This window comes from Elephas maximus, chromosome 3 (genome assembly GCF_024166365.1).
Source record: "Elephas maximus indicus isolate mEleMax1 chromosome 3, mEleMax1 primary haplotype, whole genome shotgun sequence".
Lineage (NCBI taxonomy): Eukaryota > Metazoa > Chordata > Mammalia > Proboscidea > Elephantidae > Elephas > Elephas maximus.
Window position 1 is genome coordinate 112,086,146 of NC_064821.1, and position 17,473 is coordinate 112,103,618.

Below are 17,473 nucleotides of genomic sequence, written 5' to 3' on the forward strand. Positions count from 1 at the left end.
AACAGAGCTTTAAAGAAGCACAGCACATTTTTCATGAATACAGCTTCCTGCCCTCTTTGACTACAGTGCTCAGACTTGCCAATTATCCGGACACCTGTCTTTGAGAAAGAGAAAGTAACTTTACCACAAAAGTAACTTTACTGCAACGCACGGAGCAAAGAGCCAGGAGAAAGTTCCTCATATCCGACTCCCTGAGCTATGGAGAAGCAGAGCTTATATGTGATTTGGGCAGCAAGATGGTGGTCTTGCAGGTGTACTGGGGAGGGGAAATTCTAGAAGGCAGCCAGAAAATAGGAGGTGACGTGGTTCTTGTTGAACCTCTCACTTCAGAATAGGGTTCTAGTGATGATTTTCCTTCTGATTCCTTCTTCCTGTTACTACGTCCTCTGTTGAGGTCAATTAGCAGTCACAGCTGGCCCTTCTGTGCATGCAGAGTGGGCCAAATCTGGCCTGGGCTAGTTTAAGGACTAATGGAAATTTACTGGCATTAGTAGGATCAGGTTACGAGGTCTTTCCAACACCTGTCTGTCCAATTTGTTGGACAGTAACATACCTTGCATGTTACTGTGATGCTGAAAGGGATACCACCAGTGTTTGACAGGTTTGAGCAGAGCTCCCAGACTAAGATAGACTAGGAAAAAAGGCCTGGTGGTCTACTTCCAAAAATTAGCCAATGAAAACCCTATGGATCACAGCAGAATATTGTTTGATATTGTTAGGGATTGAATTGTGTCCCCAAAAATGTGTGTAAACTTGGCTAGGCCACGATTTCCAGTATTGTGTGATTGTCCACCATTTCATCATCTGATGTGATTTTCCTAAGTGTTATAAGTTCCACCTCTATGATGTTAATGAGGTGGGATTAAAGGCAGTTATGTTAATGAGGCAGGACTCAATCTACAAGATTAGACTGTATCATAAATCAATCTCTTTTGAGATATAAAAGAGAGAAGTGAGCAGAGAGACAGAGGGACCTCATATGACCAAGAAATAAGAGCCAGGAGAATAATGGGTCTTTGGACTCGAGGTCTCTGTGCCGAGAAGCTCATTGACTGGGGAAAATTGATGACAAGGACCTTCCCCCAGAGCCAACAGAGAGAGAAAGCCTTCCTCTAGAGCTAGCACCTAGAATTCGGCCTTCTAGCCTCTTGGACTGTGAGAGATGGCCAGCTGACTGGAAGAGACCCATATTTATGCCTGTTCCCAAGAAAGGTGATCCAGCTGAATGTGGAAATTATTGCACAATTTCATTAATATCACACACAAGTAAAATTTTGCTGAAGATCATTCAAAAGCAGCTGCAGCAGTGTATCAACAGGGAACTGCCAGAAATTCAATTCGGATTCAGAAGAGAATGAGGAACCAGGGATATCATTGCTGATGTCAGATGGATGTTGTCTGAAGGCAGAGAATACCAGAAAGATGTTTACCTGTGTTTTATTGACTATGCAAAAGCTGTGTGGATCATAACAAATTATGGATAACAGGACTGGCCTGTGTTTTGTTCTGTTGTACATAGTGTTGCTGAGTCGGAACTGACTCGACAGCACCTAACAACAACAGACTGAGAGAATAAATTTCTATTTGTTAAGTATATCCCCTTGGTGGTATTTCTGTTACAGCAGCATACATGACTAAGACAGATATAGTGCTAAAAGATAAGCCCTCTAGATAGGAAGGCACTCAAAATACACAGTGGCTACAACTGTGGACCAGAACATACCAACTACCATGACAATTATACAAGACTGGGCGACATTTCATTCTGTGATATATGGGGTCACTGTGAGTGGGAACTATCACCATGGCAACTAACAACAACACTTACTTGCGTCTTCATCTGCCAGAGGTTAGAATCCAAAAGGAACTGGCTTTTCGTCAGATGAGGTATATAAACTATGAGATGCTTGCACTCATTCAACGAATATTTGTTGAGTGCCAGTTGGTGTGAGACTCAGTTCTAGGCCCTGGGAATATAAAAATAAAGAAGGCTTAGTTTCTGCTTCAAGGAGATTTCAGAGTCTAGTGGAATGAAACAGATAAGTAAACTGCAGAACACAGCACAGTGTGGCAGGTTCTAGAATCAAAAGGAGGTCTGTGGGGATATAGAGGAGAGATGCCTGGGTGCAGACTGCAGGGTAGTAATATAAGGCGGTCATGCTTTAGAATTTGTCTAAGGATGTTTTATATTTTGGAGACTGCATTTTCTCTTCTTTGAAATGGGGCTAAGAGGATTAGCCTACGAGAGTTGTGAGAATTTAATGATATAGAAGACAGTCCATGAGTAATTTTTAAGAAAGCAAAGCAAAGTCAAAACAGTAGAGTTCTCTTCTTGATGGGTGGTAAGCTACTCTGCTGGGCTTTGAGTTTAAACCTCTTGTATAGAGCTTGCTATCTTTTCAGTGGGCATCTTGCACCTGGAAAGTGCAAATGTTAATGTGCACAGCTGCTAATGAAAAGCTTGGAGGTTCAAGTCCACCTCAGAAGAAAGGCCTGGTCATCTACTTCCTAAAAATCAGCCATTGAAAACTCTAGGAACTGAGAGACCTAGCTACTGGGCTGAGGACTGAGGACCATGGTCTCAGGGGGCATCTAGCTCGATTGGCATAACATAGTCCATAAAGAAAATGTTCTACATTCAACTAGGGTGAATAACTACTGGGGTCTTAAAAGCCTGTGAGCAGCCAACTAAGATACACCTACTGGTCCTATCCTGGCTGGAGCAAAGGAGAATGAAGAAAACCAAAGACAAGAGAAAGATTAGTCTAAAAGACTAATGGACCACAATTACCACAACCTCCAACAGACTGAGCCCAGAACAACTAACTAGATGATACCTGGTTATCACCACCAACTGCTCTGCCAGGGCTCACAAATGAGGGTCCTGGATACAGCCCAAGAACGTGTAGAACAAAATTTAAATTCACACACACACACAAAGACCAGGCTTTCTGGTCTGACAGAGACTGTAGAAACCTTGAGAGTATGGCCTTGGGACACCCTTTTAACTCAGTACTGAAGTCACTCCTGAGGTTCACCCTTCAGCCAAAGATTCGACAGGTCTATAAAGCCAACGGTAACATACATCAGGGACATGCTTCATAGTTCAATCATGTATATGAGACTAATGGTCACACCAGCCCAAAAGTAAAGACAAAAAGGAAGGAAGGGACAGGAAAACAGGATGAATGGAAACAGGGAACCTGGGGTGGAGAAGATGTTGACACAACACGGGGTTGGCAACCAATGTTAGAAAACAATTTGTTTATTAGCTGTTTAATGAAAAACTAATTTGCTCTGTAAACTTTCACCTAAATCACAATAAAAAAGAAAGCCCTGTGGAACACAGTTCTACTCTGACACACACGGGGTCACCATGAATCAGAGTCAGCTTGGCAGCTTTTTGTTGTTGTTGTTGTTAGAATAAGTTAAAGATATTTGCCTAGAGAATTACTGAGTTGAAAAAAGAAAAGTCTCCTCTCGTTCAGAAATGAATTATTCCGAGGATGTTGTTTCATGAGTCTTTGTTACAGAAATTGGGATTTGTGCAGGTAATTGGGGGTCGGGAAACAACCACCCTGGGGACAATTGCAGGCAATTCCGTGACCATCTGGCTTAGCCTGGATTTTTGAAAGAGACCTTCTCTTAGTTTAATGAAAGGTTTCATGGTACACCTTGTGGTTCTGTTCTTGATCCCTGATTTTTCCTCCCAAGCTTATATTAAGGCTCCAGTTGTATTTCTACCTCCCAGACTGCCAAACAGCCCCACCTGCTCAGATTGGAGGCTGCAGCAGTGCAGTGTGAGGAAGATGTAGCCATCTTCTGCCATCTGCTGGCTCCCTCCCTTCACCGCCGCTCAGTGATGGCTTTGCCTGAGTTCCCAGGGAATGAAAACCACCACTAGGATAGAAAGTATGGGACAGAAAATCTTCCCGCTTCTATTAAATACAAAGAGATAAGAAGATGGCAAACAGGAGCTGACATGTTCTTGCTGACTGCCATCGATTCTATTCTAACTCAGAGGGACATGATAGAGTAGAACTACGCCATAGGATGTCCTAGGGTGTAATCTTTATAGGAGCAGATTGCCAGGTCTTTTCTCCGTGGAGCTGCTAGTGGGTTCAAACCTTCAAACTTTCAGTTATGCCACCAGGGCTCCTTGAATCTGGCAAAGAGGTTTTTTTGTTTTACTTTGTTTTTACCATTTTGGGGGTTTGTTTAAAGAGATCACCATCTCAACACCTAAGCCAGTGATTTCTCTATGCAGGTTTGTTTTGCTCAGCAGTTGATTATTTTTTTTTTCCTTTTCATGTCATTGCCTTACAAGGCTGATCAAATAAAGTAACACTACATTTCTAAAGACTCATGTGAATGAAACAGCAGGAACCCATGTTGATGGGAATAGAGATGAGATGAGAGTACAGAGGCAGAAGGCGGGGAGGTAAGAGAGGCATTCACAGTAAATGGCAATATTTTTAAATTGGTTCAAAAGACATTTTTTTGAAGACCACAACTTACTAACCTCTGGACCAGATGCTGAGGACAATACTGGGTCTCTTTCCTTCAGGAGATAATCGTCTGTTGGGGAATAGCTAAATAAATAGTTACATACAAAGATGTAAGTACTGTGATAAAGTACAGTCGTAAAGGAACCTAGGGGAGCACAGAGGAGGAGGAAACTTACTGGAGGAGATGACATGAGCCTTGTTTACTGGAGACAGCGGTGGGAAGGGCATGCCAGTTTCAGAGAGCACCCTGTCTAGTTCTGAACACACAGCACCACCACCACTGCCACCCTTGAAATCACAGCCTTGAGTTGCTAAGAATAAAGTAGTAGAAAGTTGTTAAAATATTAGGTCTTAGACAACAAACAATTGATTCAGTTGGGGAAATCAGCAGAGACAGGGAGGAGCAGGCCAATCTGTGCGGGAGGGCAGCATATTGCATCCTGGAGATCAGAGAGTAGGGCTGGAGGGTGGAGGGTCTCTGGCCCTAAAAAAAAAAAAAAAGGGCACTATCAATGCAGTTTAGTCCACATGCTGGTTATGGACAACCCTTCCAGGCATCAACTCGGTGACAATTAACAACAACAACATAAGCTCAAAAATATGAATTGCAACATCATTTAGAATCATAAAATATTATGAACAACAGTAGGAAAAAGCTTAAGAACATTGCAGTACAGCTACTGGATGAACTATTACGTAGCCCGTGGAAAAGATAATTCTAGAAACTGTACTTCAGGAAAAAAAATATTCAGAAGGAAAAATACTAAACTGCTAATGATGGTGGTATTAAAGGTTATGGGTGATTCCTTTTTTTTCTCTCTCTCTATTGTCTATGTTTTGTATTTTTATAGTACTTTTATATGCATGTATATATACATATATATTTAATATAAAGCAACCTAAAGGTAAAATGTATGTCCTGATTAAGGCAGAAGCGGAGATTACCTTAAATGAATAATGACCTTATTTATGTATCTGTTTCTGATATTTTAGATTCAGTTTCCTTCGTAATTGTATTTCAGTTTGTGTGATAGATTCATTTTGCTTGTCAAGTCTGTTCTGTCTTCTTTTGCCCACGTCGCTCCTCCCGCCCTGGCTCTGTGGGACATATTGTTGTGATGTCTGCCCGATAATTTTGCTGTGACTGGGCCTGGTGTCTGGTTTGTGATTCATGTTTGTTCCTAAGTTGTACATCTGTGTTGGTTGCTTTGAAACAGTGCCCCAGGGAATATGAAAGGCCATTTGTCTCACTAAGACTGCTTCTTTGCACTAGAGCATTCTTCTCGGGCTTCTTCTAAATTCCAGCAAGCTCTCCTGTAATACAGTTTAGACATGGTAAGGAAGAAGAAAAAAAAAAACCAAAGGGAGCAGCATGGATAGAGTTTTGGTGGCTGGGCCTGCTCATTTACTTGGCAAGACAGCCCTTGGATACTCTTATGGATTGAATTGTGTCCCCCCAAAATATATGTCAACTTGTCTGGAGCCATGATTCCCAGTATTGTGTGGTTATCCTCTCTTTTTTGATTTGATGTAATTTTCCTGTGTGTTGTAAATCCTAATCTCTGCCTGTGGTTAATGAGGCAAGATTAGGTTATGATAAAGAGGATTAAGATGGGATTCAACACTCTTACTTAGGTCATAGCCCTGATCCCAAGTAAGGGGAGTTTCCCTGGGGTGTGGCCTGCGTCACCTTTTGTCTTACAAGAGATTAAAGGAGAGAAAAGTGAGCAGAGAGGGACCTCATTACCACCAAGGAAGAAGAGCCAAGAGTGGAGTGCATCTTTTGGACCCAGGGTCTTGGTGTTGAGAAACTTCTGGACCAGGGGAAGATGACAAGGACCTTCCCCAGAGCCGACAGAGAGAGAAAGCCTTCCCCTGGAGCCGGTGCCCTGAATTCAGACTTCTAGCCTCCTAGATTGTGAGAGAATAAATTTCTGTTTGTTAAAGCCATCCACTTGCGGTGTTTCTGTTATAGCAGCACTAGGTGACTAAGACATACTAACACTGGGGACTGAGTGCCTTGTGACACCGACTTTAAGGGTAATGCCTTGTGACATCCTCTGCCCACTAGGAATGCCTCTAGCAGAAAAGAGGGCAGGGTGAGCTCTGGTGGAAACCCTCATTGAAAAAAGTTCTGAGAGCAGGGTAGGCATACCCACTTGGCACCTCTTCTAAGATTTTAGCATAGTTTTTTTTTTTTTTACAGCAGTGTCACAGCAGTGATATTCATAATATTTAATATCTGGTACTGCATGGGCACTGAGCAACTAAAGGGACCCAGGCCACAGTGCTGGAGCTAGAGACCCCCTGCTGTGCCAGACACCAACCCTTTAGTTACTGAAGTCCCACAGATCCAGGAGGACCTGGGGCAACAGCTGGTTGCTAGCTGTTACAAAAGTATTTCAATATTTTAATAACCATAAAGGCTGTACAGATACATACCAGAAGACTAACATGAATACACATGAAATTTCAAACCTCATGCCCATAGGTAAGGGAGCCCTGGTGGCACAGTGGCTAAGCACTCGGCTGCTAACCAAAAGGTCAGCCGTTCAAACCCACCATCCGCTCTGTAGGAGAAAGACGTGGCAGTGTGCTTCTGTAAAAGATTATAGCCTAGGAAACCCTATGCAGTAGTTCCAGTCTGTCCTATAGGGTTGCTATGAGTCAGACTCCACGCCAGTGGGTTTGGGTTTGGTTTTGGGTGTACTGGTAAGCGTTATGTAGTCCCATCTTCACTTTTTAAGAATCTACCCTCTTTGTCCTCAAGAAGAGTTCAAACCCAGCATCAGGAACTACTGGTTCTACAGGATTTGGATGGCAGCACAAAGGAGCCCTCACCCACAAAGGAGCTCTTTATTGTATTCAACAGCCAAAACAGATCTTACCCAAGGAAAGTTTGCAAGTCAGCTTTCATTATATTTTCACTTGCTGCAACGCATGTGGCTTTCAACATAGCTTCACCTCCGGGCAGGCGGGCACACAGGCTGGTATCTCTGATTGTCCGCCTGCCTGCAATCTTTGAAAGGCAGCCCCATCCCAGACTATTAGCCTACTGTGAAAATCCATGCAGTGCCTTGAAAGCTCAAATTCATATTAGATTGTTACAGCTTGCCCTTGTCCTTTTAACCAGAGATTCTCGCTTGCTGCTTCTTATCAGACACGTGGAGTTTGTGGGTTGGCTAAAAGCAGCTTCTCAGAATGGTCTCTGGGGAAGCGTTATAACCCTGAATTCTGTTATTTCCTCTTTCTGCATTTCAGCGAAACCTTACAGCTTCAGGTAACAGCAAACGTTGTTCATAGTCTGACTGACTCTCTACATACCAACCACAACTTTTGTTTGAATCCAGAGACTGAGGGAAATTGCAGCCAGTTTATCTAGTGGGTCATTGTGAATCTCTGTTACTAAGGAAGTCTGAGGTTGTAGCAAAATGACTTGGGTTCCAATTCTCCCTCCGCAAGTTGCTAGCCTGTGACTTTGAGCAAGGTATTTAAATCTCTCTAAGCCTCATTTTGAAGGAGCCCTGGTGGCACAACGTTTAAGCACTCAGCTGCTAACTGAAAGCTTGGTGGTTTGAACCCACCCAGCAACTCCACGGGAGAAAGACCTGGCAATCTGCTCCGATAAGGATTACAGCCTAGGAAACCCTATGGGGCAGTTTCACTCTGCCACATGGAGTCACTATGAGTCAGAATCAACTTGACAGCACACAACAACAGCAAGCCCCATTTTCCTCAAATGTAGAGTGGGATCATAATACGCACTTCTCAGGGTTCTTATGAGGAGTAAGTGAGGTAATATATTGGAGAGCACTTGTAAACTGAAGAAATATAATCAATGCCAACCCCAAGACAGCAAGTTGTAAGAACTATTAAATGAAAAGAAGCAAGAACATAGAAATAAATTATGGCAGCTGGGTAAGTATAGTGGAAGCCCACTGCTATGGTCTAACTGGATAAAGAGAACTCCCCACCCCCATGTCTTTCTCACAACACCTCTCTGCAAGTCCTTAGTTGGGGAGCAGTGAGTGGTCTAGAGAAATGCTAGAGAAGAGGTTTACTATCATTTTGAGGGTAAGGAAGGTTGCGTGTGTGGGAAACAAGTATATGGGATGATTAAGGAAATCAAGAGAAGGGCACAGTGCCTAAGGTAATACCATGGTAACCATTTCCCATTGAGTCAGCTCTGACTCATGGCAACTCCAAGTGTGTCAGAGTAGAACTCTGCCTCATAGAATTTTCAGTGGCTAATTTCTTGCCAGGTCTTTCTTCCAAGGCACCTCTGGGTGGACTGAACCACCAGCCTTTCAGTTAGCAGCTGAATATGTTAGCTGTTTGCACTACCCAGGGACTGCAATACCAGGGTCCAAACCCACTGCCGTCTAGTCAATGTCTACTCATAACGACCCTATAGGACAGAGTAGAACTGCCCCGTAAGGTTTCCATCTAGTGGCTGGTAGATCTGAACTGCTGATCTCTTGGTTACCAGCCTGAGCAATTAATCACTGCACTATAAGTCGGAATTGACTTGATGGCAACAGGTTAATACCAGGGTAGGGAGAGAGAAAACAGTCCTCTCAAACTCTACTGCTCTTGCTTCTGTGTTCACTGATCAGAGCTGTTCAAATAATTCTGGATGTGAAGACACCTTACCAGACTGAGGCAGACTGACCAGAAACTTCTATGGTACTCTTCTGCCAGAGCAGTGAATGGGTCCTTCTCTAGAGACAAAGCTCTTGGCCCCTGAGTTTAATTTGGTGTTATCACATTAATTAAGTCATTTTCTGTGATGCAAATTGCACATATGGATATTAAATCTGATTATCCAGTGGATGTTTGCAGAATAGCACTTTGTTCCTGAAACATTTAGAAATATGCACAATGTGTCTTTAATAAGCCTGTGATATTTATTTATGGCAGGAAGAAGTCTTTCAGCTAGGAAGACACATTTAAGCGATAGTTCAATGTCTGACACCTAGGCTGTACTTGGTGCCCCCTCTGGAGGTGTTTATTATCCTCAAATTATTTTATGCTTGTCTCTTGTTCTGAATTTATTGAAGTCACTCATGCTGCTGAAAAATCATATGGTCTGCTCCTGGGTTCAAATCCTGGCCCCACTATTTCTGATGGTGGAATATTGAGTAAATGATTAGATTTCTGTGGTACTCATTTTCCTCATATACAAAATGGGACTAACAATGACAACAACTCAGAGGATCGGAATATTCTATAAAGTGTATGGTTTTTGTCAAGTGCCCGGCAGCTCATGCCTGCACACACTAGGTTATCAATGTTTGTTCAATGCCCTCCTCCGGTGTTCTCTTGTGACCAGAGTGTTCTGCTTTCTCTTTAAGCTTTGACGTGGAAAATGGCCCTTCCCCAGGTCGGAGCCCGCTGGACCCCCAGGCCAGCTCGTCTTCTGGGCTGGTGCTTCACGCCACCTTCCCGGGCCACAGCCAGCGCAGAGAGTCCTTTCTGTACAGATCAGACAGTGACTATGACTTGTCACCAAAGGCGATGTCGAGAAACTCCTCACTTCCAAGCGAGCAGTGAGTACAAGCTGTGTCTGGCTTTCAGTCTCACACATACTTCATCTTTAACCCTGTCACAGCAGCAGCAACAAAAACAATGGCTCTTCTTTTACCTACGAGGAGGAAGGAGGAGAAAAATGAACAGAAGTCGGGGTGGCCACCGAGACATTCTTAAGGACAGTGATGTTATATAGCATGAGGGACATCCAGCCAGGTCTCCGAGGGTGTTAAAATCCTCCAGGCACAGTGTTCAGTTTACATCTGTTATTGATACTTTTTTTCTTTGCATTCGGCTTCATGTTCTCAACTGCTGAATTGTCTATAGGACGAGAACTTTTAACACTTTTTTTTTGGAAATCTTGCTTAAATTTTTGGCAGTATTTGCAGGGTTCCAGGAGAGGAGAGAATTGCTGGTCACCTGCATCCTTTCTCAGTGACTTTTCTTGGTGACACTTAATAAGCTGCCATTCAACCACACGCCTAACCCTCTTTTCCGGACCTTAACATGAAGTCCACTTGTTGCCTGACTCCTCCATGAGACCCAACATACTCCACCACCCTACAAGGCACAGCTGATGTTTTTGTTTTGCTGCTATTAATTGCAGATCTCTCATTTTTATGTAAAGAACAATGACTGAGTTGTGTTACTTGTTTATTGAATTTCTGAAACCAAATACAATTGGGTGTTGAAATTTATGATTTAAAAGGTTTCTGGGCACACATACAATTGTTTTTAATGTCATATGTTGTAAAAATATCAGCAGATTCTTAAAGCCCCAAGCCTGGAAAATTCCACTGGGCACTCTTCTGTTCTTGGACAGGAGGCTAAAGGAGTTCACCCTGTTTATCAAAGGAGCAGAGGGCCTTCTACAACTACCAGCAAGAAAATAGCCCCAGGGCATTTCTGCCAGCAGATGCCGGTAACAGCACTGATGCCCTGAAATATCTCAGTAGTTGTGTGGGCCAGAATTGGTTTATTCACCCATCTGACAAATGTTTACTGAATCTCTCTTATGTGCCACTCACCTCGCAAGTCTCTGAGGATAAAAGATAAACAAAACAGTGGGAAAATCACAGATAAGTCCAACACAGATCTTGTTCTCAAGGAGGTTGCATGCTCTTGGGGAGGTTACAGTTAAATAAGAAAGCAAAGAGGAACACAGGCAGAACTGTACTGAGTGGAAAGAAATTAACATTTAATGAGCACTTACCCTGGGGTCAGGTACATTTACATATGTTATCTCTTTTAATCTTCTCAACAACCCTGTTAGGTCTGTGTCATTATTATTCACACTCTATAGATGATGAAACTGGGACTTTGAGAGATTGAGAAAGGAGCCCCTATTCCACAGCTCGTAGGGGATGTGGCCAAGGATGATCATACTCAGAACATTTGGACTCTTTCCACCCATGTTCTTCAGACTGCAAAGTAGCATCATTGCTGTTATTGTTAGCTGCTGATGAGTTGATTCTGACTCATGGCAACCCCACATATGCAAAGCAGAATTGCTCCACAGAATTTCCAAGGCTACTTGACGGCAGTGGGTTGATGATCTTTCTGAAACAGATCACCAGGCCTGTCTTCCAAGCACCCCTGGGTAGGTCCAAACCTCCAACTTGACGGTTAGCAGTCAAGCACTTAACTGTGTCACACAAGGAGCCACGTTGTTTTTAGGTGTAATCAAGTTGATTCTGACTCATAGTGACCTCCCATGTACAATAGAACGAAACACTGCTTGGTCCTGGGCCATCCTCACAATCACTGCTATGTTTGAGCCCATTGTTGCAGCCACCATGTCAATCCGTCTTGTTGAGGGTCTTCCTCTAGTTCACTGACCCTCTACTTTACCAGGCATGATGTCCTTCTCCAGAGACTAGTCCCTCCTGATAACGTGCTGTCCAAAGTATATGAGATGAAGTCTCCCATCCTTGCTCCTAAGAAGCGTTCTTGCTGTACTTCTGCAGAGACAGATTTGTTTGTTCTCCTGGCAGTCCATGGTATATTCAGTATTCTTCGCCAAAACCATAATTCAACTGCATCAGTTCGTCTTTGGTCTTCCTCCCATTGTCCAGGAATCACATGCATATGAGGCAATTGAAAATGCCATGACTAGGGTCAGGGACACCTTAGTCATCAAGGTGACATCTTTGCTTTTTAACATTTTGGAGAGGTCTTTTGCAGCAGATTTGCCCAATGCACTACATCCTGTGATTTCTTGACTGCTGCTTCCATGGATGTTGATTGTGGATCCAAGTAAAATGAAATCCTTGACAACGTCAGTCTTTTCTCTGTTTATCATGATGTTGCTTATTGGCCCAGTTGTAGGGTTTTGTTTTCTTTATGTTGAGGTGTAATCCATACTGAAGGCTGTGGTCTTTGATCTTCACCAGGAAGTGCTTCAAGTCCTCTTCACTTTCAGCGAGCGAGGTTGTGTTATCTGTATATCACAAGTTGTTAAATAGTCTTCCTCTGATCTTGATGCCCTGTTCTTCTTCATATAGTCCAGCTTCTTGGATTATTTGCCCAGCATACAGATTGAATAAGTGTGGTGAAAGGATACAACCCTGACGCACACCTTTCCTGAGCTTAAACCACGAAGTATCCCCTTGCTCTGTTTCAACAACTGCAACATGAACACAATTAAGTGTTCTGGAATTCCCATTCTCCCCAGTGTTATCCATAATTTGTTATAATTTACAGTTTGAATGCCTTCGCATAGTCAGTGAAGCAGAGGTAAACATCTTTCTGGTATTCTCTGCTTTCAGTCAAGATCCATCTGACATCAGCAATGACATCCCTCATTCCAAGTCCTCTTCTGAATCTGGTTTGAATTTCTGGCAGTTCCTCATAGAGATACTGCTGCAACTGTTTCTTAATTACCTTCAGCATAATAGTACTTGCATGTGATATTAATAATATTGTTCAATAATTTCCACATTCCATTGGATCATGTGTCTTTGGGATGGGCACAAACTTGGATCTCTTCCAGTTGGTTGGCCAGGGAGCTGTCTTCCAAATTTCTTGGCATAGTTGAGTGATCGCCTCTAGCATTGTGTCCATTTGTTGAAATATCTCAATCAGTATTCCATCGATTTCTGGACCCTTATTTTTTGCCAATGATTTCAGTGTAGCTTGGACTTCTTCCTTCAGTGCCATTGGTCCCATTGGAAATTTTTGCCCGTAGAAACCTTCAATACTGCAACTCAAGACTTGAATCTTTTCTTCAGTTCTTTCAGCTTGAGAAATGCTGAGCATGTTCTTCCCTTTCGGTTTTCTTACTCAGGTCTTTGCACATGTCGTTATAATACTTTACTTTGTCTTTTAGAGTCTCCCTTTTACATCTTCTGTTCAGCAATTTTACTTTATCATTCCTTCCTTTTGCTTTAACTAATCTATATTCAGGAGCAAATTTCAGAGTCTCTTCTGACATCCATTTAGGTCTTTTCTTTCTTTCCTGCCTTTTTAATGATCTTTTGCTTTCTTCATGTATGAAGTCCTTGATGTCATCCAATGATATGTCATTAGTGTTCAATGTGTCAAATCTATTCTTGAGATGATCTCTAAATTCAAATGGGATATACTCAAAGTTGTACTTTGGCTCTTGTGGATTTGTGTTAATTTCCTTCAGCTTCAACTTGAACTTGTATATGAGCAATTGATGGTCTGTTCTGCAGCTGGCCCCTGGCCTTTTTCTGACTCATCATATTGAGCTTCTCCGTCATCTCTTTCTACAGATGTAGTCAGTTTGATTCCTGTGTATTCCATCTGGTGAGGTGCATGTGAATAGTTGTCATTTATGTTGTTGAAAAAGAGTATTTCCAATGGGTAAGTTGTTGGTCTTGCAAAATTCTGTCATGCAAGTTTCTTGTTTCTATCCCAAGGCCATATTTTCCAACTACTAATCCTTCTTCTTTGTTTCCAACTTTCACATTCCAATCACCAGTAATTATCAATGCATCTTGATTGCATGTTTGATCAATTTCAGGCTGCAAAAGTGGTAAGTCTTCAATTTCTTCATCTTTGGCATTAGTGGTTGGTGTGTAAATTTGAATAATAGTCATATTAGCTGGTCTTCCTTGTAGGCATATGGATATTATCCTATCACTGACAGCATTGTATTTCAGGATTGATCTTGAAATGTTCTTTAAATGATTAATGTGATGCTGTTTCTCTTTAATTTGTCATTCCCAGCATAGTAGACTATATGACTGTCCAATTCAAAATGGCCAATACCAGTCCATTTCAGCTCACTAATGCCTAGAATATCAATCTTCGAGTGTTCTGTTTTTTTTTTTTTTTTACATCTTTGTATTTTCCCTGGCTCATACTTCACACATTATATGAGGAACCACCTAACGGGTAGAAAACAGATGAATGCAGAGTTGTGTACATGAGGCTGAGGGAGAGGCAACCACTTTCCTGTGCATCATGTAGAGCCATGTCAGTTTCTGACTCAGGGTTGGAAGGGGGGGCTTTGACAGTGAATGTGCTAGAAGTTCTCTCTTTCATCAAGATAAATACCTTCTAGACTTCATTTGGGAGTCCAGGGGAGGCGCAAAGGGTTAAGCACTTTACCACTAGCAGAAAGGCTATTGGTTGGAACCCACTCAGAGGCATCTTGGAAGATAGACTCGACAAATCTGCTTCCAAAAGTAACGGTCTTGAAAACTCTATGGAGTAGGTCTGCTCAGCACACATGGAGTGGCCATGAATTAAAATCAGTTCAACAACAACTAACAACGACAGACTTCATTTGAGGACAGCATAGGAAATGTGACTTTATTACTGTCAAAACCTGAAAGCACAGAGAAACGCCAAAAATTAGATGTACCTAAATATATTCATTGTAAGTATGTAGGGTTCGAATCGGGCAGTGTCAACCTGGAAAGTTTCAGGAAGTTGTTCTGAAGAGGTGATAGTGAAAATGGGTTATGTAGGTCATTGTCATGTTAATTTCTCAAGAGCTAACATTAAAACACATGCAGGGTTCCAGGGTGGATGGTCAGAGAAACAGAGTCACTACGGACAGGCCATACATTTTCTAGTCGTACCCCGTGGTTCCTGCTCCTCGAAACTGGCTGCAATTAGATGATTCTCTAAAAGAAGTCAATGCCTGAGCTACTTACTAGGCTATTGTTTGACTTGAAGGTGACTTTAGGAAAATATTTCCTTATGGGCTCTTGGTTCAAAAGGACACCTAAATGGGCCTGGGTGGGTCGCCCCAACCCCATGAACCTAGAAATCTGAATTACAGGAGAATTAAAACAGTTTGTCATTTCTGCTATAAGTACCGCAAGTGGTAGCTTTAATGAACAGAAATTTATTTTCTTACAGTTTAGGAAGCTAGGAGTCCAAATTCAGGGTGCCGTATCTAGGGGAAGTCTCTCTCATTCTACCCGCTCTGAGGGAATGTCCTTGTCTCTGTTCAGCTTCTATTCCTTGGCTCCTTGGTGGTCTTTATGTGGCATGGCATCTATTTTCCCCCACCTATGTGTGGAGTCCTGGTTGCGCAGTGGTTAAGCGTTTGGCTGCTAAGCAAAAGGTTGGCAGTTGGAATCCAACTGCCACTTCTTGGAAACCCTATGGGGCAGCTCTGCTCTGTCCTGTTGGGTCACTACAAATCAGAATCGACTTGACAGCAGTGGGTTTGATTTGGGGTTTTTTCTGCTTGCTTCTTAATTTGCTGTTTTATATCTCAAAAGGTGATTTAAGATACACCCTACACTAATACTGCCGCGTTAATATTACAAAGAAAACCCATTCCCAAATGGGACTATAACCGAGGGTATAGGGGTCAGGATTTAGAACACATCTCTTTGGGGGACACAGCTCAATCTGGAACAGTGAGTTCAGATATAATTAGAGCTTCGTTTACATAGTGTTTCACAGGTAAGAGACTAGCTCTGGAAGGCTGTTACCAGTTCCCCAAACTCATGCCAAGCAACATGATGTGTGGGTCATCCAGAGGCTTCCCAGAAGGCTTGAACCACATATCAGATTAAATTTTGGTGATTCATTACTTGGCATCAAGAGGTTATAGAAATTTTGCCCTTGAAGTGTCCTTGATGATCACACTCCAACTCCCTTAGTCCCTAACTGTTGAAACAAGTTTATGACTTGCCCAGGATCACAAAACTAGAATCTAATTCTGAACTTCTCTGGAACCAACGCCCCCATGCTGGTGGATCACCCTTTTTACAATTTTATGCGCCAGCAAAATTTTCCCCCTAACTTTGGAACCTCTATAGGGTTGCTAACTCTGAATTTAGGCAAGCAAGGAGATATATATGTAAGCTATATAGTTTTTTTTTTTTTTTTTTTTTTATATAGTAGCATTCTCACTCTTTCAAATAAGAAGTTTTGTAAAATTAAAAAAGCCGGAAGGACATACTTTCAGAATAAAGAACAGCCTTTCCCAAGAAAACAGGAAAACAGAATTGGCAACATAATACCATTCTATGAAAAATACTGATACTGACAACAGAATATAGTAAAAATCTCTGAGCAAATAAAAGTAAATTTTGTTTTACAATATTTCAACATAACAATAAAATTATTACATATTTATCTGTACAACAAGAAATGGAGCTTGAATAATGTCCAAGTTCTCTGGTATTTCATTTTTATCAGGGCTGTGTTGGAAAATCCAGCTCTACATAAGCATCTTGAGATAAGCTAAAGCGGTGTTCCTAAGGCTATTTCACCAAGTTATTATTCCTCAAAGTGAATTGAAATAAGAGAAACAACATTCCCAAGTCTCTCGCTGCTTCGCCTGCCTTCTATTCATAGAGCTAGGAAGAAGGGTGGTGATAGGCCAGGGAAGACCATTGAAAAGGGGCTACAGGATATTCCCTGTTTGTTGTTGTTGTTGTATGCCCTGAAGTCGATTCCTACTCATAGCAATCCTGTAGGGTAGAATAGAACTGCCCCCATAGGTTTCCTAGGCTGTAATCTCTACAGGAGCAGGTCATAGGGTTTTTCTCCCACAGAGCCGCTAGTAGTTCCTTTCGTTTAGCAACTGAGTGCTTAACCGTTGTGCCACCAGGGCTCCTTATGCCCTGTTTAGGGGCCAGCACAGAATAGTCAAGAATTTTATAAGAAAGGGAAAACTTTGCACAATTGCACTGCATTAAATCCTAACAGTAGAGGAAAAACTGGCTTTTTTATTTCACATTTGTTATGGATTGAATTGTGTCCCCCCAAAAACATGTGTCACCTTGGCTAGGCCATGATCCCCAGTATTGCGTGTTTGTCCTCCATTTCGTAATTGATGTGATTTTCCCATGTGTTGTAAATCCTAATCTCTGTGATGCTAATGAGCCAGGATTAGAGGCAGTTATGTTCATGAGGCAGGACACAATCTACAGGATTAAGTTATATTTTGAGTCAATCTCTTTTGAGATATAAAAGAGAGAATTGAGCAGAGAGAAGAG

At 42.2% G+C, this 17,473-nt stretch overlaps 1 protein-coding gene across 2 annotated transcripts in view; it reads left to right on the forward strand.

Annotated features, from left to right (window-relative positions):
* The window catches only part of PDE4B (phosphodiesterase 4B), a 541,693-nt gene that overhangs the window by 379,969 nt on the left and 144,251 nt on the right, over positions 1-17,473 (forward strand). For both annotated transcript variants that reach the window (XM_049879522.1, XM_049879523.1), the window contains one exon: positions 9,863-10,057. In XM_049879522.1, coding sequence (XP_049735479.1) covers positions 9,863-10,057 — 195 coding nt within the window. The remainder of the gene's footprint in view (positions 1-9,862; positions 10,058-17,473) is intronic.